The sequence below is a fragment of the Rhopilema esculentum genome, chromosome 11, assembly GCF_057945365.1.
Source record: "Rhopilema esculentum isolate cy_ngs chromosome 11, ASM5794536v1, whole genome shotgun sequence".
NCBI classification, from domain to species: Eukaryota; Metazoa; Cnidaria; class Scyphozoa; order Rhizostomeae; family Rhizostomatidae; genus Rhopilema; species Rhopilema esculentum.
The window spans coordinates 3,943,484-3,962,164 of record NC_142825.1 but is presented as its reverse complement, the minus strand read 5'-3'; the positions used below and the strand labels follow the sequence as shown (position 1 = coordinate 3,962,164).

The 18,681-nt window shown below is 37.7% G+C and overlaps 1 protein-coding gene across 3 annotated transcripts; it reads left to right on the top strand.

The window, feature by feature from the left end:
- The first annotated feature begins 159 nt into the window (after positions 1 to 159).
- Positions 160 to 17,331, top strand: LOC135693159 (uncharacterized). Of its 3 annotated transcripts, XM_089111165.1 has the most exons (3): positions 160 to 5,432; positions 14,668 to 14,784; positions 15,433 to 17,331. In XM_089111165.1, exon 1 carries the CDS (start codon positions 1,741 to 1,743, stop codon positions 3,502 to 3,504), a length of 1,764 nt encoding a protein of 587 aa, XP_088967291.1. In that variant the 5' UTR covers positions 160 to 1,740; the 3' UTR covers positions 3,505 to 5,432; positions 14,668 to 14,784; positions 15,433 to 17,331. The 3 variants fall into 3 exon arrangements, with proteins under 3 accessions (XP_088967291.1, XP_065067619.2, XP_088967290.1); XM_065211547.2 differs by lacking the exon at positions 14,668 to 14,784; XM_089111164.1 differs by lacking the exons at positions 14,668 to 14,784; positions 15,433 to 17,331 and adding an exon at positions 12,331 to 12,478.
- Positions 17,332 to 18,681: the final 1,350 nt, after the last annotated feature.

Below are 18,681 nucleotides of genomic sequence, written 5' to 3'. Positions count from 1 at the left end.
CAGCAAGGATTCTAACGGACACACATAAACCAGCCATTTTTTTTCATGTTAAATTTCAAGCTAATCAAATGAATTTGTGTTGTTAGATTGTCCAATTAAAATTTAACATATCATGACCTAATTTACTCTAAGTGCCAGTGTGAATAGGGTGTAAAAATACCTTTTCAAAAATACATAAAAGAACTTTCCAAATTACAGCCTTTTGGGGGTTCTTAATTATGGGGTTTAAAAGATTAAATTTCAGCCTCAAGGTTCTTATAAAAACAGGTTCTTTTATACGGGTTTCTACTGTAGCTACAGCAGTGACGCCAGAGAGGAGGGTGTGGGGGGTCAACCACCCCTGTTGCCTTTTGATAGGAGAGGCAAAAGGGGCCAAAGTGTCTTTTTCACATAAAGGCCCTAGACATCAGCCATTTGCAGTTATCAGAAGATTCATATGAAATTTTGATTGCCTTATTCATTGCGACATTTCTCAAAACTTTGCAAATAAATTTCTTATGCCAAAAGTTAGTCGATTTTACAAAAAAATTGTTGGTAGCTGGGAATTATTTTTCAAATGCCCTTTTACTCAAGCCTGCCCCCTTGCCCCTAGGTCGTTCCGGCATCCCTGAGCTGCAGATGCAGTTAAAAGGTACAACCAACCGTTGTCTTACATCATAACACCCCGTTTATAACGACACATTTTGTTTTTTAGAACAGGTACCAACAGGGGGCTACAGCCCAAGGAAGTACACCAATTTGTAATGAATGGTAACAAAATTTAAATCCTTCCTTTGTCTTATATAAATCCTCTTTTTCTTTTTTAAGACAATGGACACGGGCCCCACTGGAAACCTCCCTTGAAAACTTAACCTTGGTTGAATAACACTAATGACAGAAAAACAACAACACTGGTGTAATTAAGATTTTCACGATTCTCGTTTAACAGCTACATAGCATTTGGAATACTTCTTTTTTTAGCGAAGAGACCTTGGTTAAAACGGGGTAGCAGAAACGTTTACTTGTCAAACTCTATTTGAATTGTGTTCCTAAGTTCTCGAAAAACCATGAATAGTAGACACCGTGTCTGCTTTAACAAATACCGGTTCTAAAAGAGTCAAACTTTTAACCAAATCTACAAACAATTCTCCTTCACTAAGACTAATTGTTATAAAATCGACCCCAGTTACTACGCTGTAAACAAGGTTTGACTATAAGCAGTTAGTGGCAATTCTGCTGTTTCTCGGGGAAATTTTTAAGGGTAATGCCCAAAAGAGATCATGAAATCTTTATTAAGAGACAAAATTTCCCTAGCAACAGTGTTTGAAAAGACAATGATAATTGATCAAACGATTATGTCTTTCTGATCAGTCAGTTGAATAAAGAAAACGAGCCGCCTTTTAACAAGGCAATCCGCCCTTTTAAAAAGAATCGACTGCAAACATAGCAGCACACTTCTTCAAACTTCGAAACCTATTGGAGCATGCAGATAGCAGCGATGGGGATGTCGAGATAATAAACAAGAATAGCGGATTACTTTCATAAAGCTCATCTAATCCTGCAGTTCGTTGCTGAGAACTTCGTGAAGTCCCATTGATTCAATTTGGACGTCTCAATACTGGTCAGACGTAACAAACAAACAGCACATTTTCTAAGGATGAAAGTCTTGATGAGAAGGAGAAATATTCATAACAATGGAAATGGAAATACTTTTATAATGGCGTAAGTTTAGTTTATCTGATCATTCTTGAAGCTTGAAAAATGAAGTCTCTGAAGAAGAAGTTGAAAGTACATGGAAGGTTGAGTCAATCAACACCTTTAATTAGTGGCCCGTCCAGCCCAGATTACCAAACAGAAGTTGCTGTGAGACGAGGGAGGGTCTACCAGTCGGTCTCATCAGTTCCTGAAGATGTAATCGAAAACGATTTCATTCCTGACGAAGAAAGCTACCAGAGACAACGCCTGTCCTCGACACCAACATCACCGGCCTCGCCAACTTTTGAAACAAGCTTTTCCGGAATGCAGAAAAAAGAAGCATCGTGGGTAACAGAGGCACGTGTACAGAGCACAAAAGAGCCTGTTTTGTGTGCCAAAGATACGACCTTCTATTTTGTCGAAATTGCGACCGATGACCCCTGGTTTGATGGAATATGGCAGACGGCTGTTATCTTGTTATTATTTTTCATACTCCCATCAGTCGTATTTACCATTGCTGGAGGAATCTTCATCCGATGTATCTATATTCCAAATGCTGGTCGATCGAAAAGAGAACAAAAGAAAGTAAGGGTTTTGATGATTTCCTTTCTTGCATCACTCGTGGTGAGCATTGTTAAGGACAGTATTATCGCAATGGCTGTCGTACGCGCCTTGTTTAACCTCGAAACGACAATTTACGACATAGTTTTCGCCGCTATACTGCTCTTCCTGCTAATCACTCTTTTTGTTGCGCCAATTATGGTTTATGCCTTTTCGGGAGCGAGATTCAGCTATGCATGCGAGGCTTCCGATAGCTCGAAGAGGAAACCAGACAGAAAAGGAGGAATGAAGCTGGCTGTAGAGTTTATGAAAACCCATTTGTCATCTTTACATGAAGTAACTTGCCTTAAAGAGCAGGGTATCTTCTTGTTCAATTGTTTTCCAAGATGTCTCTTTCTGTTGCTCTCGATAATATTACTGCTATTATGTGCATCCAGGAGCTTGATACCATTGTTCTTGGGGAGCTTAAAACCCCGAAACGTCTCCGTAGCGAACACAACGGCAAATACAATAAAACAAACCATAGCTTTGACGAACATGACTTCTCCCTCATATTTGAGAGATCTGGTGATTGTTTTTTCAGCCATCAATTCCTTCGTCGTAACATTTGCCCTTGCCGCTGCTTTCATGATTATCACCTCGTGGAACATAGTGATGTTGAAAATGTGGAGGCGCTTCTTTGCAACATTGAAAAACAGTGATGACTTGCTTTGTATTGGAATGGACGGCATTGTAGCATGGTGGCGTGTATATCAAACGATATTGTTTCTCTCTTTATCTAGTAAAACGCCCTTAGGATTCTTACGTGCTACACTCAACTGCCTTTTTTCTGGCTCAATCACAGCCATTTCAATATTTCTTCTGAAGTTCATATCACCTAATGGTTTCCTGCATGCTGCTATATGGTTTGTTGCTATTGATAGCCTGATGTTGATTCTGGGTTTAATCGCAAATCTAATGCCATGTTTTCTAGTGAATAGAATTCAGAAAAACATTCTACAAGAGCTGAGTTTGAAGCGATTAAACATGGCAGCCCAGGCAGGATTAACGAATCCTGACACTGAGAAAAACGAAGGCGAATACCATGTCCACTTGAAGCGTTTCAAAGGCCGCAATTTGAGGACAAGCCAACAACTGCTGCAAGAGCTCTTCAGCGTTTTAAAAGAATCTGATTCTCAATCGCCCTTTTCGCTCAGTACAGTTATATATTTGGCTGTTGTTGTCTTTGGCTTTGCCTCGCTTGCGATCACCGTTAAGGGGTTAACTTAGTAATGACAAACGCCAACAGAATACTTGCCTTGCGCATATTAACTGCAGAATGTTATCGCTTAATATTGAAACTATGTTTTGCCAAAGCAAAACCGTAAATTTCTCACCAACTTATCACGCAAAGCTGAATGTAATCTAACAAATTATTTGTTGTATTTTAATGTACCTAAAATGTAATGATTAATGTATTGAAAAACTAGTTTTTCGTTCATTCTATTGCCCTGCAAGATATGGTACCTCTCTAAACTCAAATACGTCATCCCAAGAAGCCGTTCAAATTCAAGGATCAACTCTGGCAAGATTTCGTTACGTGTAAGCTCTAGTTCTCGTAAGGTTGATGAGAATTTCTTGTAACCTGGTCAGATTTTTCTTTCAAAGCTATCTCAGTTCAAGATTTCTTGATTGATATCATCAAAGATCAAAATTGAACGATTTTATGAATGCTTCAAGTGTTTTGTTTTAAGTAAAACTCATTCATATGCTTTGTACTCTTTGGGTTTCTCGAACATTCAAATTTCCTATCTTTGCTCTACCTTTTTGTAAAACCTTTTATCAGTGCTAGCAGCGGTCAGATTCAATTATGGATTGCCAACTTACAAATACTCTTAACTATTGCTGATAGGGGAATTTTGAGAAGCTTTTACCGAGAAGGGATAATTCTTTATCAGTCTTAAGGGCATAAGCTAAAACATTATTGGTGTAAACTTACAAAAAAGGAAAGTTTTAAATTCTGAGTCGTGGATTTTTTTATCTAAAGCCTGCAAATTTGGCTAAATCTGTTAGAGTTTCGCTTGGTTCATTGATATCACTGTTTCAAAGTTATGAATGCTGAAAGAAAAATTCAGAGATCGTGTTTTCGGGTCGTGGGAACACAGTAAAATTTCAGATAAAGGAGAAAAGGATTTATTCATTCTTAAAAGGGAACGAAGATACAAAGCTGTGAGAATCTTGCACAAGTAAATAAAGATAACGAGATAAGAGTTTTCTACGTAGATACTTCATGTTTGGGATTTCATTTTCACTTGCTAGTTATCAGAAAAACACAGTTTGGTCCGCGATAAGCACCTTTTTGTCTAAACGCTCTTACCTTTAAAGGTCATATGAAGCGAACAACGATTTTCACATATTTTGTAGAGCTTTTTTCGCTTGTCAAGATGCCGTTTTTAGTTTCTTTCTACGACTTGAACTAATCTAGATATGGCGCCCGATAGCACGAAAAAGGGACCTTCAAAAGTGATGCCATTCGAACGCAGTCAGATCGACGCTGTGACGTAATAGGCTTGACACGTTCCTTCAGCTTGAAAGTTCTCTTTGACGGTTATGTCTACCTTCTTGTGGGAAACTGAAATTATATTTTACATTTTCTGTGCAACTATGAACAATGCTGCATGGAGATTGATGCTCTCTACTTTTGATTTATTTTCAAAATTTAAATTTCGAACTCAAAGTCTTTATTTTAATTGATAGGACCTTATTGGTTAGCGCTCCTCTTTTTCTTGCCGTATTTGGAATATAAAGTAGTATATTGTTTTGGTTTCATTAATTTTAGAGGAGTAAATGTTTCTACAGGGCTAAGATGCATGGAAACACTCAATAATGGCTCCAAAAAGAAAACATTTTAAATCTCATTATCTCAACATCCTTAATCTCGAAACATTTAAAATATTGGCTTTTCTAAGCTATTTTTCAATTTTGTCCAACAAAAGTATTGTTTGCACATAAAAATATTTGTCAAAGTTTGAAAAGCAATAAGGCGACCACAGCGATGACGATGTTGGACCAAAGCAGCCCCTTACAAGCCCAGTAATCAGATTGACTATGGCAGCCTTGTTTCCAGACTGCCTCGTTTACACTCGATTCCAGGAAAATGGCGACCGGCCACGTGAATGTCGGGGATTTTGAAATTTCGATTATTATGAAGGCCAAAGGTATGATTTACCTTTCTATTTATGTTGTTTCATCGATGTATTTGTTGCTTTCTGTTAATCGGATTGTCTTTTTTGTGCTTTTTATTTAATCAACAATTTAGTCACATATATTGAAAGCTCAAATCTTTTAAAGTTTATCGTCCCAAATCTAGTAAAAACAAACTCAAAATCAGCCTTTATGTGCAGTAAGTGGAAACTTTTCATTAAGTCACCTCTGCTATGACGATGAGGATGATCTTATCGATGATCAGCTTCCTTAACTGAAAGCTTCCTTAAAACCATGAATGATTTTTTCAGTAATTTTTATTTATTGCGGTAGTAAAGAAATTGGACGGTAGTTTGTGAGTTTGACTTTTCAACCTTTTTTAAAAGTGGTTTTAGTTTGGCTTTTTTGCCGTCATCGAAAAACTCGGAATGTTGGGTTGAGAGGTTACATAAATAAGTAATTTATGGTTCAACTGGAGCAGTTGCATCATCTTTGGGGAGTTTCCCTGCAATGTTATCCAAACCAGTTGCTTTAGAGGGGTTTAGCTTTTCTAAGAGTTTGGGGACATTCTCAGATGATGTGGGAAGTAGTGAAAATGGTTAAGAAAGATTCAAGTGTTGGTAGTACTGTCCTACTTTGTCTAGTCAACGTGGGACGGCTTAAGTTTCTTTACTTAAACTGGAGCTAGATTTGAAAAAGTCCTTAAAAATTTCAGCGTTGGTTTTATCTTTAAAAGTTATAGAGCAGCCTGCTATCGTGGCCTCTCCTTTATTTGCACACTCACAGTTCTTAGGATACAGTTCAAGATTTTTTCGTCAAACGTAGCAGATCTGTACATCAACATTAGCTAACACAATGGGTATTGATCTATTATTGTGGAGAACACGTATTGGTTTGTTCACTCGTTTTAATCAAAAGAACGATGATGTACAAGAATTAAAATCACATACAACTAGTAAGAAGCATAACACTATTTTTCTTATCGCCTTAATTATGCCACTTAGATATACGTATTTTATTTCTATTTACCTGATTATTTGCATGGATATCGAACTCAATCCCGGCCCATCTATCTGCGACAACCTCAATAGTCAACAAAGACACTATCTGAACTCTCTCCGTCGTACCGAAATCAAATATACCAAACATTTACACCATCTGAACTTTCTTGGCACTCAAGCTTCGCTGGGTAAATCCCTAAAGGACTCCAAGTAAAACTCTCGCCCAGTGTTTCTCTTCATCCGCATCTCCAATTTATTTGGCAAAATAATAACTACAATCATTCCAAAATTCAGCTTCACATCCTTATCAAGAATCACAAACTTTCAATTATGGAACTTCAGTCAAGGCTCAAAGATTTATGGTACAACCTCTACGTAACCTGTGATCATACACTACCTCTAACCTCCGCTGAAATTAGAATCTATAGAATCACATAATATTACCAGAGACTTTAATTTTGACGCTAGTTTTGTTAATAAACCTTATTTTATCAAGACTCAAAATTCTAGATCTAATTATTTAAGTTTTAGTTAATTTTATTCAATGTAATCCGTCCCACAACCATCGTCAACCACATTTGCAAAACACCCAAATCACAGTCGTTTTACACTACATCCCATCGTCAACAACATTCACAACTTCATTACTCCTCCCACACTATACCATCATTTTCAATCATCCCTCCCACGTTCTTCCCTTTCTTGCTATAATAACAACAACACTTCCGCCCTCGCCAAACACAACCTTCAGTTCAACACCTACTTATCAACATCATCATCATCATCACCAACACCACCTTCACCCTCGCCATCATCATCATCATTATTACCACCATTAATGAGACGACCTAAGAACAAAAGACGCCCCAGACAGAAGATACAACCACCTGAAACTAGCACTGTTATAAAACTATCGACATCCCCCCTCTCGAACGATGAACTGACACTACTGTCACTCGGACTAAACTTTTGCCCTACCCCACAAAACATAGACTGGACGAACTTAACGTAGACCTTACACTAAACGCAGACTAAGACTTAACATTACTTTCACAATAATGACAAAGACGAAACCGAAGACCCTGAAAACAGAAATTCTCCATGCGACGAACCGACCGTTAAATACAAAAAGAAAAGCAACTGGATACCCCCACGAGGGCTAGACCCAGCACTAGACACATACATCAACAAGATCGAGGATAACATTAGAAACATACAGCCTACCAAAATAACAGACAACCTCTCTCACACCGAACGGAACGCACTGCAAAATCTTACAAGACGTACAGAAATTGTAATTAAACCCGCTGACAAATGCTCGGAGGTTGTAGTCATGGACAACCAGTTCTACAGAATACGATAGAACACTGAGCGACACAACGTTTTACATTAAACAAGACAAAGACACAACAAATAAAGTTACCAAAACAGTAACCAACTACTTGCAACTGATGAAAAACAATAACCATATTGACGAAGAAACTTTTACCTACCTGTCAGCCAAACAACCCACATGCTCTAGATTTTACATTCTACCCAAAATTCACAAGGACCGCAACAACCCCCCTGGCAGACCCATAGTCTTAACCAATGGCCACCCAACAAAACACATTTCAGAATACGTCAGCGACATCCTAAACCCACTGGTCTCCAAACTTCCATCCTACATTAAAGACACCACACATTTCCTTAATAAACTCTGTTCTTTTTCTGCAATTCCTAATAACTCTTTCCTCGTCACCCTCGATGTATCATACCTTTACACCAATATTCCTCACACAGAAGGCATCAAAGCTGCCAGGGTACACCTCAACAAACGCACATCTAAAACTCCCCCAACAGAAACTATTTGCGAACTTATCGACATTATTTTGACAAACAACAGAGTTTAACGGACAACACTTTCTACAAAAACATGGTACAGCAATGGGCACAAGGATGGCACCACCCTATGCAAACCTTTTCATGGGGACCTTTGAATCTGATGCCCTGGAGAAAGCCCCTTACAAACCTCTTGTATGGTGGCGTTTCATTGACGATATTTTTAACTATTTAGAATTTTTGGTTTTGAAATATGAAATAACTATGGTTCCCAGTATAAAATATGAAATAACAAAATAACTGAACGGTTAGTAAAAATGCCAATAGCATAGAATCTACCGCAAATAGTTTTGGCTTCTATTATCTCAACAAAATAGACGAGAACATCAAATAGCGCCATAAAAATGTTTTTATCTTCATTAAGTGTTCCACATCTTTATACTATGAATTCTTTCTAAGACCACTAAATAATTTGCTGATAACATCTTTCCTCTAAATCTTCAAATCTCTAAACAGATATTGTTCATTTTTCAAATTTTTTTATTCAAGGCTAGACATGTTTCCTGCGAAGTTATTCTTATTTTAAACAAATTAGACGAAGCACCTAATACACCAATTCAACTTACAGCCTCATTTCTGCATTGAATCTACAATACAAGCACAAACAATATGAAAAAATTGTATCCACCCTAAAATTCTGATGATATGACCAAATCTGAGCACAAAAATGTCGTACATAATGAAGTTCGGAGAAATTTCCTAAACGACGAATTGGTGTATACTTGAGAGAAGCAAGTAACCGATCTCTCATAATGTCAAAAAAATCGTTTCTGACCGTACTTTGTAATTCAATATTGCGCCAATAAACAACGCTAAAAATTGATAGATATTATGTTTTTGATGCAAGACGAAGTAACTATATTCAGTGGCGGCGCCAAGGGGTGGTATGGGGGGGGGGTAATTACCTCCTCACTTTTGTCGAAACATGGTCTACATATTTTGTCTAAAAACTGATTAAAAAGCACTGATAGGGGTAGATCATATTTCCTAAGGAAATTTGATCTGATACAAAGCACTGAAACGAGGCCAATAGGGCGTGGTCTCACTCTGCAGCAGCTGGCGCCGCCACTGACTATATTAGATCAAACTATAAGGAAAAATTATGAAAAGCCACGTGAAGGCAACCGTAAAGAGAATTTGGCCCACTACAGCTCCTGCTTTTTCACACTCGATGAGTACCCCTTGAAAAGACACCTAAAATATCTACTCTTCAGAAACATGTAGTCAATCTCTAGTATTTATAACGATTTCTTCTTGAGAACACCGAAAGAGTGGATTTTGCTTAGTTTTAGCTTTGCATAAACTTTATTTTTGCATTTTTTCTTGCTATCTTATGCATCCACGACTGCAAGTGACTAGAAATAACAGTATGACTGTAGTATGAAGAATTGATTAAACAACTGAATTTACTGGTTATTAGGGCTCTTGGCGGTTAGTAGAGCCAAAGAAGATGTCCTAAAGTTAAAAAATCCTTCAGGCACATTGTCTCTCCCAGGCATGTCTATAACTGGCCCCTTCAGGTTGTATCCTCCACGCAAAGGACTCCAGACTATCAGTTCAGTTTTATCTGTGAACAAGCTTAAGCATTTGAATTTGCAACGCTTATTTCCCAATCTTTTCATTGCATTAAGTTTGTTTCTGACTTTGCCTTCTAGTGTTGCATCATGCGAAATATCGTCCAGTGAGCTCAAATTCATAAAGTATTATGTTCGCTTTACCATTGACCAAAACAGGCTTAGCTCACTGGTTTCAATGTCCATGGAAACTGAAATTGCGGAAAAACTTGACTATAGCTCCATAATTAACCTTTTTACAGATGCAAAGTCTTGAAAATTGTTTTGTTAACTATCTAGACAATTACCGTAAGCTACTAGCTCTGTTAGAGTTACATAAATGGGGTAATACTATTACTGCTTCTACCTTATTTTATTTTAAAGGCTTTTTCGATTATTTTTTCTATTATTGAAAGGTTTTGGTAATGGAGAAGCTGAATTGCTACTTATCAACTTTTGACTAAGTTATTATCTGTGGGCCCATAAAGTCATGAGCCCCCGGGTCAGTGACTCCCCTGACCCCCCCCCCCCCCCCCACCCCCCTCTCCTCAGCACTGACAATACTTGACAAAACGGGGTCACAGAACAAAACAGACACGCATACAAATAGGGAAGGCTTCTAAAAAAACGAGACAAGACTGGCTGAAAACCACAAAATAACGAAAAAATCACAGAACACCATTTGTTGTCACCTACCACCCCTCTTTACCACAACGATCTACCATTCTCAAACAAAACATCAATATATTATAGAACTCCAAAACATGCAAACAAAGTCTTCCCTGACGTACCTATACTTAGCTACCGCAGACCCAAAAACCTCCAGGATATACTGGTTCGTGCCAGAATAAAAAGTGGCACACCCAGTAATCCCAGAGGCACTTGAAATGCCAATACATCGGACAAACAAGCAGGCGATTGAAAGACAGATTTAACGAACACAGACGAGACATTATCAACAAAAAAGTAGACAAGTCCGGCTTTGCAGAACACTTTTGCAACCCAGAACATATCATCAATGACCTTACAATAACACCATTACTGCAACTTAACGACAAACGAGAGAGTGTCCGACGAGCCAAAGAGCAATACCTCATTGGCTTGGGCAAACACTCTCACACCGAACGGCATGAACCGAACCACTGACCGTTAATCTTACAGCAACACACCATCATCATCGTCCCTTTTCTACTACCCATACATTACTATTTTACAATCATCATCATTATTCTCTACATTCCTGTTATCATTTTCTTTTCTCTATTTCATTAATTTTTCATTTTTTACTACCATTGTCACTATCATCATCATTATTTAATACTTTTATAACTTTTTATTATTATCACCACTACCCACCTTCATTACACTTTCATTTCACCACCACCACCCACACTCTCGCACTCGCCACCCTTCCCTCTTCCACATCTATACCTATTCCTCTCCGCTGCGCTGCATTCACACCACACCACATCAACCAATCCGACACCACCATCGCATCTTTAAAATTTGTAAATTTTTAGTTCGTTTACTTTTACTCTGATGAAACCACGTATGCCGGGGCAAAATATTAGCTATCATTGATTTGTGTGTTTGTTGTTGTTTATTCTCGTCGCGTTGCGGTGTTCCTTACACACTACTATTTTATCTTTAAAAGATGATTTCTCTTTACCACCTAAGCAAATTTATAAAGGATTTTCTCTTCTTTTTGATTAAGTTTTGAACACGATTGCGTGCTCTCTTGAAATTAGCAAGGTCAACACGAATTGTGATGGCCTAAATTTTGTAAGTAATCTGGCACGAACTCCTCGTGAACTCTAATCAGCAAATATTCTTAGTCTCTGATATCAATGGTCTTCCGTCTGATGCTGGTCTAGTTTTCCAAACTGTTTTACAACGTTTTCTAAATTTGACTGGGTATCACTTTTTTCCAAAATAATTTTCTTAACTATACATTTTAAAAGATTTCTCATGAATATTTTCATTTAAATTTTTCATTCCTTGAACTCAAACATAAAAAAACGTCAACTTACTTTTTCGTCACATAAAAGTTTTTAAAAATTGTCCGAGATTCTTTGAAGATCTTTTATCAGCGTACTCTTTCAATCTCATATAAACGTCTTTTAATCAGAAAATTTCTGTTAAGAATACCTTCAAAATAATTTTTGTTTTGAATTTTTTGTCATCAATGCATGATTTTTACTCAAATTTCCATCGCTATTGTTGACTTAATTTTCCATACTCAGCCAATTGTCATGAATTCACCAAATTTTCTTATAATGTTATTTCTTTGTGTATCTGAATTGAGTTTAATATAAAAGATTTTTTTCCACTTGTCCCATGTCTTTCTGGGTTCGCTTATAATATATCTTTTGAATGATTACAATTCGTAACATGATTAAAACGTCACAATTTCCTTCAAGAATAATTTATGATCAATCAAATTGTTTACTATTATGTGATTTTTTGAATTCATCCAGGGGTGTCGTCCTGAAAGTTTAGGATGGTGGCTCTGCTGGAGGCAACATATAGAAGCCACGCCCACGACCACACCCCTGGCCATACCCAATATACACAACCAAGACCATATTTGTGTTAAAGGTTCTCTTTGTGTTAATGAAATCATTCAAACTGATTGAAATCATTTAAGGAAAATCAATCACACAAAAAAGGTTAGTTTCCAACACCATGTAGGAAATTTGCCAAACCAAACATATACTGGATTGTTAATGGAGAAACTAAGTCTCCTCCCCCCCCCCCCTAAAATCAAATCTCTCTGAATTAAAACAAGAGGGGCTGGGCACCCGAGACCCCTTCGCGACACCCCTAGGCTTATCTTTGAAACAGTGCCAGGACCGCTTTTATTATTAGGTTCTCGGTAAATGGTTTGGATGCATTTGAGGAGTAAATATTCCTTCATAGAAATTAGTGTTTTAAGGTTTACCGTCTCACCCTATATTTTCCCATAATGATAACATCATCCACTTCTAGAGTACTTCTTGGATTTTTGTTCAAGGTATACGATTGTAATTATTTCCCTCAAAATGATTATTTCTTCCTGAAGGAAAGAGATTCTTTTCGTAAGTTATTTGAATAATGTTTTTATCAAGGTATTTCATACCAAGTATGATTGGGTTTTTAATTTTTTGAAAGAATTCATTTCCAGTTTACCGAAATTTTCAAAATATAGTGAACAGAACAAATTCTACTTAATAAATGGCTTTGGTTAAAGATTTTTGTAGACTTTCATTAAGATCATTGGATTATCTGCGACCGAAAAAGATGTTTTTAATTTCGATCTTTAGTTGGCACATCATTTTTAAAACAGCATAATCCTCCAAAAATAAATAAGCTCTCCTCGTGAGAAAAAAGCCTCCTCGTTATTGCTGATCGTCTTCCAAAACATATAAATCTTTCATCCCGCAACATTTTTAAATTAACAGCTTCGGAAATGTGTTGATCTGTATTCTTCTACGTTCCTCTGTGCTGCTCTGTGTCCCTCTGTTTCTTTGTCTTGATCTGTGTTGCTCTGTATTGCTCTGTGTCCCTCAGTGTTTCTTTGTGTTGATCTGTATTGCGCTATTTCTTTGTGCTTCTCTGTGTTACTCTGTATTGCTCTGTGTTGCTCTGTGTTCCTTTTTATTCCTCTGTGTTGCTCTGTATTGCTCTGCATTGCTCTGTGCCGTCTGTGTTTCTTTGAAATCCTCTGTATTGCTCTGTGTTGCTCTGTGTTGCTTTATATTCCTCTGTGTTCCTCTGCATTGCTATGTGTCCCTCTATGTTTCTTCCTGTTGCTCTATGCATTGCTCTGTGTTCCTTTGTGATGCTTTGTGTTGCTCTGTGTTACTCTGTGTTATTCTGTGTTACTCTGTGTTACTCTGTGTTACTCTGTGTTGCTCTGTGTCCCTCTATGTTTCTTCCTGTTGCTCTCTGCATTGCTCTGTGTTCCTTTGTGATGCTTTGTGTTGCTCTGTGTTTCTCTGTGTTTCTTTGTGTTGCTCTGTGTTGCTCTGTGTTGCTCTGTGTTGCTCTGTATTGCTCTGCATTGCTGTGTGCCCCTCGCTGTTTCTTTGTGTTTCTCTGTGTTACTCTGTATTGCTCTGTGTTGCTCTGTGTTCCTTTTTATTCCTCTGTGTTGCTCTGTATTGCTCTGTATTGCTCTGTGCCGTCTGTGTTTCTTTGTAATCCTCTGTATTGCTCTGTGTCCCTCTGTCTTTCTTTGTATTGATCTGTGTTGCGCCGTTTCTTTTGTGCTTCTCTGTGTTGCTCTGTATTGCTCTGTGTTGCTCTGTGTTGCTCTGTGTTGCTCTGTGTTGCTTTATATTCCTCTGTGTTCCTCTGCATTGCTATGTGTCCCTCTATGTTTCTTTCTGTTGCTCTCTGCATTGCTCTGTGTTTCTTTATAATCCTCTGCATTGCTCTGTGTTTCTCTGTGTTTCTCTGTATTGCTATGTGTCCCTCTGGGTTCCTTTGTGTTCCTCTGCATTGCTCTCTGTCCCTCTGTGTTTCTTTGTGTTGCTCTACGTTGCAATGCATTGCTCTGTGTTGCTCTTTGTTCCTCTGTGTTCCTCTGTGTTCCTCTGCACTGTTCTGTGTCCCTCTATGTCACTTTGTTTTGCTCTTTGTTGCTCTGTATTGCTCTCTCTTGCTCTTCATCCGTCTGTGTTCCTCTGCATTGCTCTGTGTCCCTCTATGTTTCTTTGTGTTGCTCTCTCTTGCTCTGTATTGCTTGTGTTCCTTCGTGTTCTTCTCTTTTCTTCTGTGTTGTTAATTTTAAAGGCTTATTAGATTCACCTAATCCACTTTTTCCTTTAAAGGAGATTTAGAAAGAATGTGGATCTATGCTGCATGTTCCTCTTGAATTTTTGGTAGTAAAATGTTCTTTCAAAAAACCACTTTTCCTACCCTTTACCTACTGTGGTATGATTTATAAGGTAAGAAAAGATTTGTTAGGGTATCTATGTATCTATGTATCTCTTAATGATTGCATTCCAAATCACCCCCCCCCCTCCCCAAATATTTTTCTCTGCCTTTTGTGTTATTTTAAGGGACTTCTTCAAAGTTTATTAGCATTCTTGGAATTTTCCTTGGCTAGATCTTACCGTAATTTTGCTGCCATAATTGTTCGGGTCATATTTCATTGGAACTGAGAGAGCTTTCGTGAATTGCCTTATCTTCTTATCGTGTTGTTGTAAAGTTGCCAATAATCGTTCGTTTTTCCACTACAATTTGCTGTCTAAAAAATTACTTCTTGTGATTTGAAAAAGTACCTGAAAAAGAGGCAAGTAAATAACTTTATAAAAACTTTTTCCTACCTCTTGAAATAAGCGTTTATTTGGATCCTACGAATCTTCATCCCTTTTTGCATGCCGGCTGATAACATTCCATTTTCTAGTTGAATCTCTTGGCTGTTCAGAAATATTCATCAAAAAACAAATTCAGGCAAATTATAGGACGAATCTAGGTTAGGACTAACCCCTCCAACAATTTTTGGAAAAAAACACGACCATTGGACATTGCCCTTATCCTTATCACCCAAGAAGATAAACCCACCAAGAAAAGATATCACTTTCTCTTTTCAGATAGGAACCCATGATTCAGCAAGATCTACGACAGCTTCAGCCGAAAAAAGAATTGTCTGCCATATGGAAGTCAGCTATAGAACGGAGTGTAGAACGGAGGCTTTACACCACAGTCGTGTTGAAATCTCATGCACAGCGATATACCAACATTTGAAGGCGATTTTAATGAACTGAAGTTCTACTTGTTCCGTCTAAAAAGAGGGTAACATTTTTATTGAGTATCATATAATTGCCGTTTCCATTGCACATAATTTAGTCCTTAGATGATAGACGTATTGAACTTCCATTTCTCCGATCCATTCTTTAGATTTACATGTACATACCGACATCCCCATTTAAGTTTTTTTAGCTTTTACCCCCCCCCCCCTCCCCCTCTTTTTAAGGATAATATCGATATATTGCAGTTATCAGGACCTCATATATTAAAGGTTGAACACACTTGGCCAAAATCCCTTCATTAAAGTCCCACCTGTTGATACCTGCTCTTTTCCTAGAATGAATTAATGCCCTATAATATAGTTTAGCTTACAAAGATGTAGAGTTATACATTATTAGATTGAAACCTTTTTTTGATTGAAACGATAATAATGCAATGCATTATAGTAATTGTAACAGTTATTATAAATCCAACACCATATACGCTGCTATATTCCCCTTTGCAACTCGGTACCTACACACCTTTAGCTAACCTTATCAGTAAAGTCAGCTGTTAGGAAGCAATTGCGTTTTTGATGTGTTTAAAATTAAAATATGTGTTTGATTTCACTTTAAAGTTGCTGTGAAGTTTAAGAGTACATTAGTATTTTATGCCATTAGACTGTGACAACCAATGCTGAATCAGCTAATGGAGATGCCTTGCAATGTCCTTCACCCCTAAATAAATGTATCGATCCCTATTGTTTCTCCTTCCTTGTTGAGACAATGAATCAGTAAATTTCCACCCATCGTTTTCATAGGACGCTAAGACCTTAAATCAGACACATGCCAGTCTTTGGTAGTAATTGTTCTCTCGTTCTCATGGGGTTGAACTACAATCGCCGAGAAGTAGATGAAAATTGAATAACTAGCACTGCTAGCACGCACCATAGAAAGTTAAGAAAAGTTAAAGCACTCGTGCTAAGTAGCAAATTTTAGGGCTTTCCCTTTGAGTTCTCTCCATCCACCCTTTACAACGCTGGCAAACCCCGATTTCAATAACACTAACAAGAATTTATAAACAATGTTGATACAAGAAGTTTGCTTTTAACGGCTGACTGCCAAGTATTCCCCTTACCACAACTTCCCCTCTCTATGCAGACACGCCTAATCATTTATCAGAGCTTATGGTGCAGAAAATTGGTCTTGCAAAGCAACCTTGGCTGCAACACTCTGGATACAGAGGGGCTTTTGAGTTTGCAAGGATTTCCACAGAGGGTGTTGTCTCTACGGCAAATAAAGAAGTTGCTTTTAAGTGTCGTTGCTATTATTTCTTTACGTGATGTATTCAGTGCTCGATTCCAAAGGAAGTTGGTATCGTTAACATCAGTACCCCCTCTGGCTACGGACATGCTAACCATTTTAAATGTCAGCTGCAGGTTCCAAGAGAACACGGGGTATTTATGCATTCCGGTAGGACATAGTGACTTCTCCGTTGTAAGAAGAAAGTGCCGGATGCATTAATATCTTATTTCAGAAGAAAGTTTATGTGTAAAACTAATTGATTACCATAGACAAGACACTTTTCTTTAAAGAGAGGGATGACTTTACACTAAGCAAAAGCAATATCCTTTTAAGTTCGGCTATGTACTGAATGTTGAGCGAGGAGAGAAACTCCCCAGTTGAGCCTCTAGCTTTACAAATCGTCTATTGAATTTCTTTTGTTAAATGTGAGAAGTCTTTGAATTGGTAGTTTGCTCAAGAAAAGTATTTTTTGTAGCTTCGTTATTCAGCCGATTTTTTCATTGAATTGTGAAATGATGAACTGAGACATTAACCTCTTCGTGTATATTTTTTGTTTATTTTTCCTGCTTTTCCTAACTTGGAAAATTGACAGTTTTCGCAAGCCGGTCACTACATTCCTTTCTTTACACAAAGAGAGCCTTTTGTCTCCGATTGAATAGGCAGTGTTTCAACTAAATGTTGCATTTTTGGCAAAAGTATACATTGTATCAATTTATACGTTATACCACAGGATGCAGGAGATTGTGCTCTTCCTTCTGGTCTTTTCGCTGAGACGATCGGACCATTTTTGGCAAAGTTATTCGACTTTTTCTAAGTTTTGACCGAGGGGGATTCAGGATTGCACAAAGCAGTTCAGAAAAAACAATAGGCTTGTGATTCCCAGAGTTTGTAAAGATCTCAGTTTTTGGTGATTTACTCCTAAACTATAATAGCTATGAATTTCTAGTTTAATTCATGAGACGGGCCGTTCGACGCTCGATTTTTTGAGCCATTCCCCGTATTTTTAGGACCAGTTTTAGCCGAGTTATTAAGGATTTTGTCTCGAAAATCGCCAAAAAACGGTTTTTTGGACTTTAAAAATCGAAAACAGCTGATAAAAATCTGCTGATACTTTCTAAAAATCGAGGCAAAAATCACCTAAATTCTGATATATAGCTTTCTCTGTTTAAAGCTCGCGTTTCTTTTTAAAATCGATTTTTCTGAAAAGGTCACTTTTCAAATTTTCTCAAATTTGCATCGCAGCGTCAAGGCCTGTCCAAACCCGTAGATGCGGTGGCGGGCGACACTTTTTACTGAAAAACGGTATTTTCTTGGAGTTTTAAAGCGGGGGTAAGCATTTAACGTGCTAAACATGCACTTTAAAGTCGCTTTTGATGCGATTTTAGCGTTATTTCTTGGTTTCAAAACATTTTGAAAAAATTTAGTACATGTCACTAGCCGCCCGTAGCCCTTCAGGCTTTAATGGAGAGAAACACATGAAAATCACTCAATTTTCCCATTTTAAGCGTTTGAGTCGATAAACAGCCGTTTACACACTCTCTTCTTGCATGTTGAATCTGCTTAATCTTTTACAAAGGGATTAATTGCAACAAAATCTTTGCAACTTCACTTTTCCTCGATATGAAGGTCTGGGAATCCCCTTCCATTGGCATATTCAGGCTTGCAAACTTTCTATTGTCTTAACGGGTTACCCTCTAGTTTTTGCCCTTCTAAGGCTTTAATATCAATATGATTGAGAGAAATAGAACATAGATGCAGTTATCTATCGACTCAAACGCTTAAAAAGCGAATATAGAGCGATTTTCGTGT

Bases quoted from the DNA above. Each gene is read 5' to 3' on its own strand.
- LOC135693159 (XM_065211547.2), top strand. From the start codon at position 1,741: ATGAAGTCTCTGAAGAAGAAGTTGAAAGTACATGGAAGGTTGAGTCAA.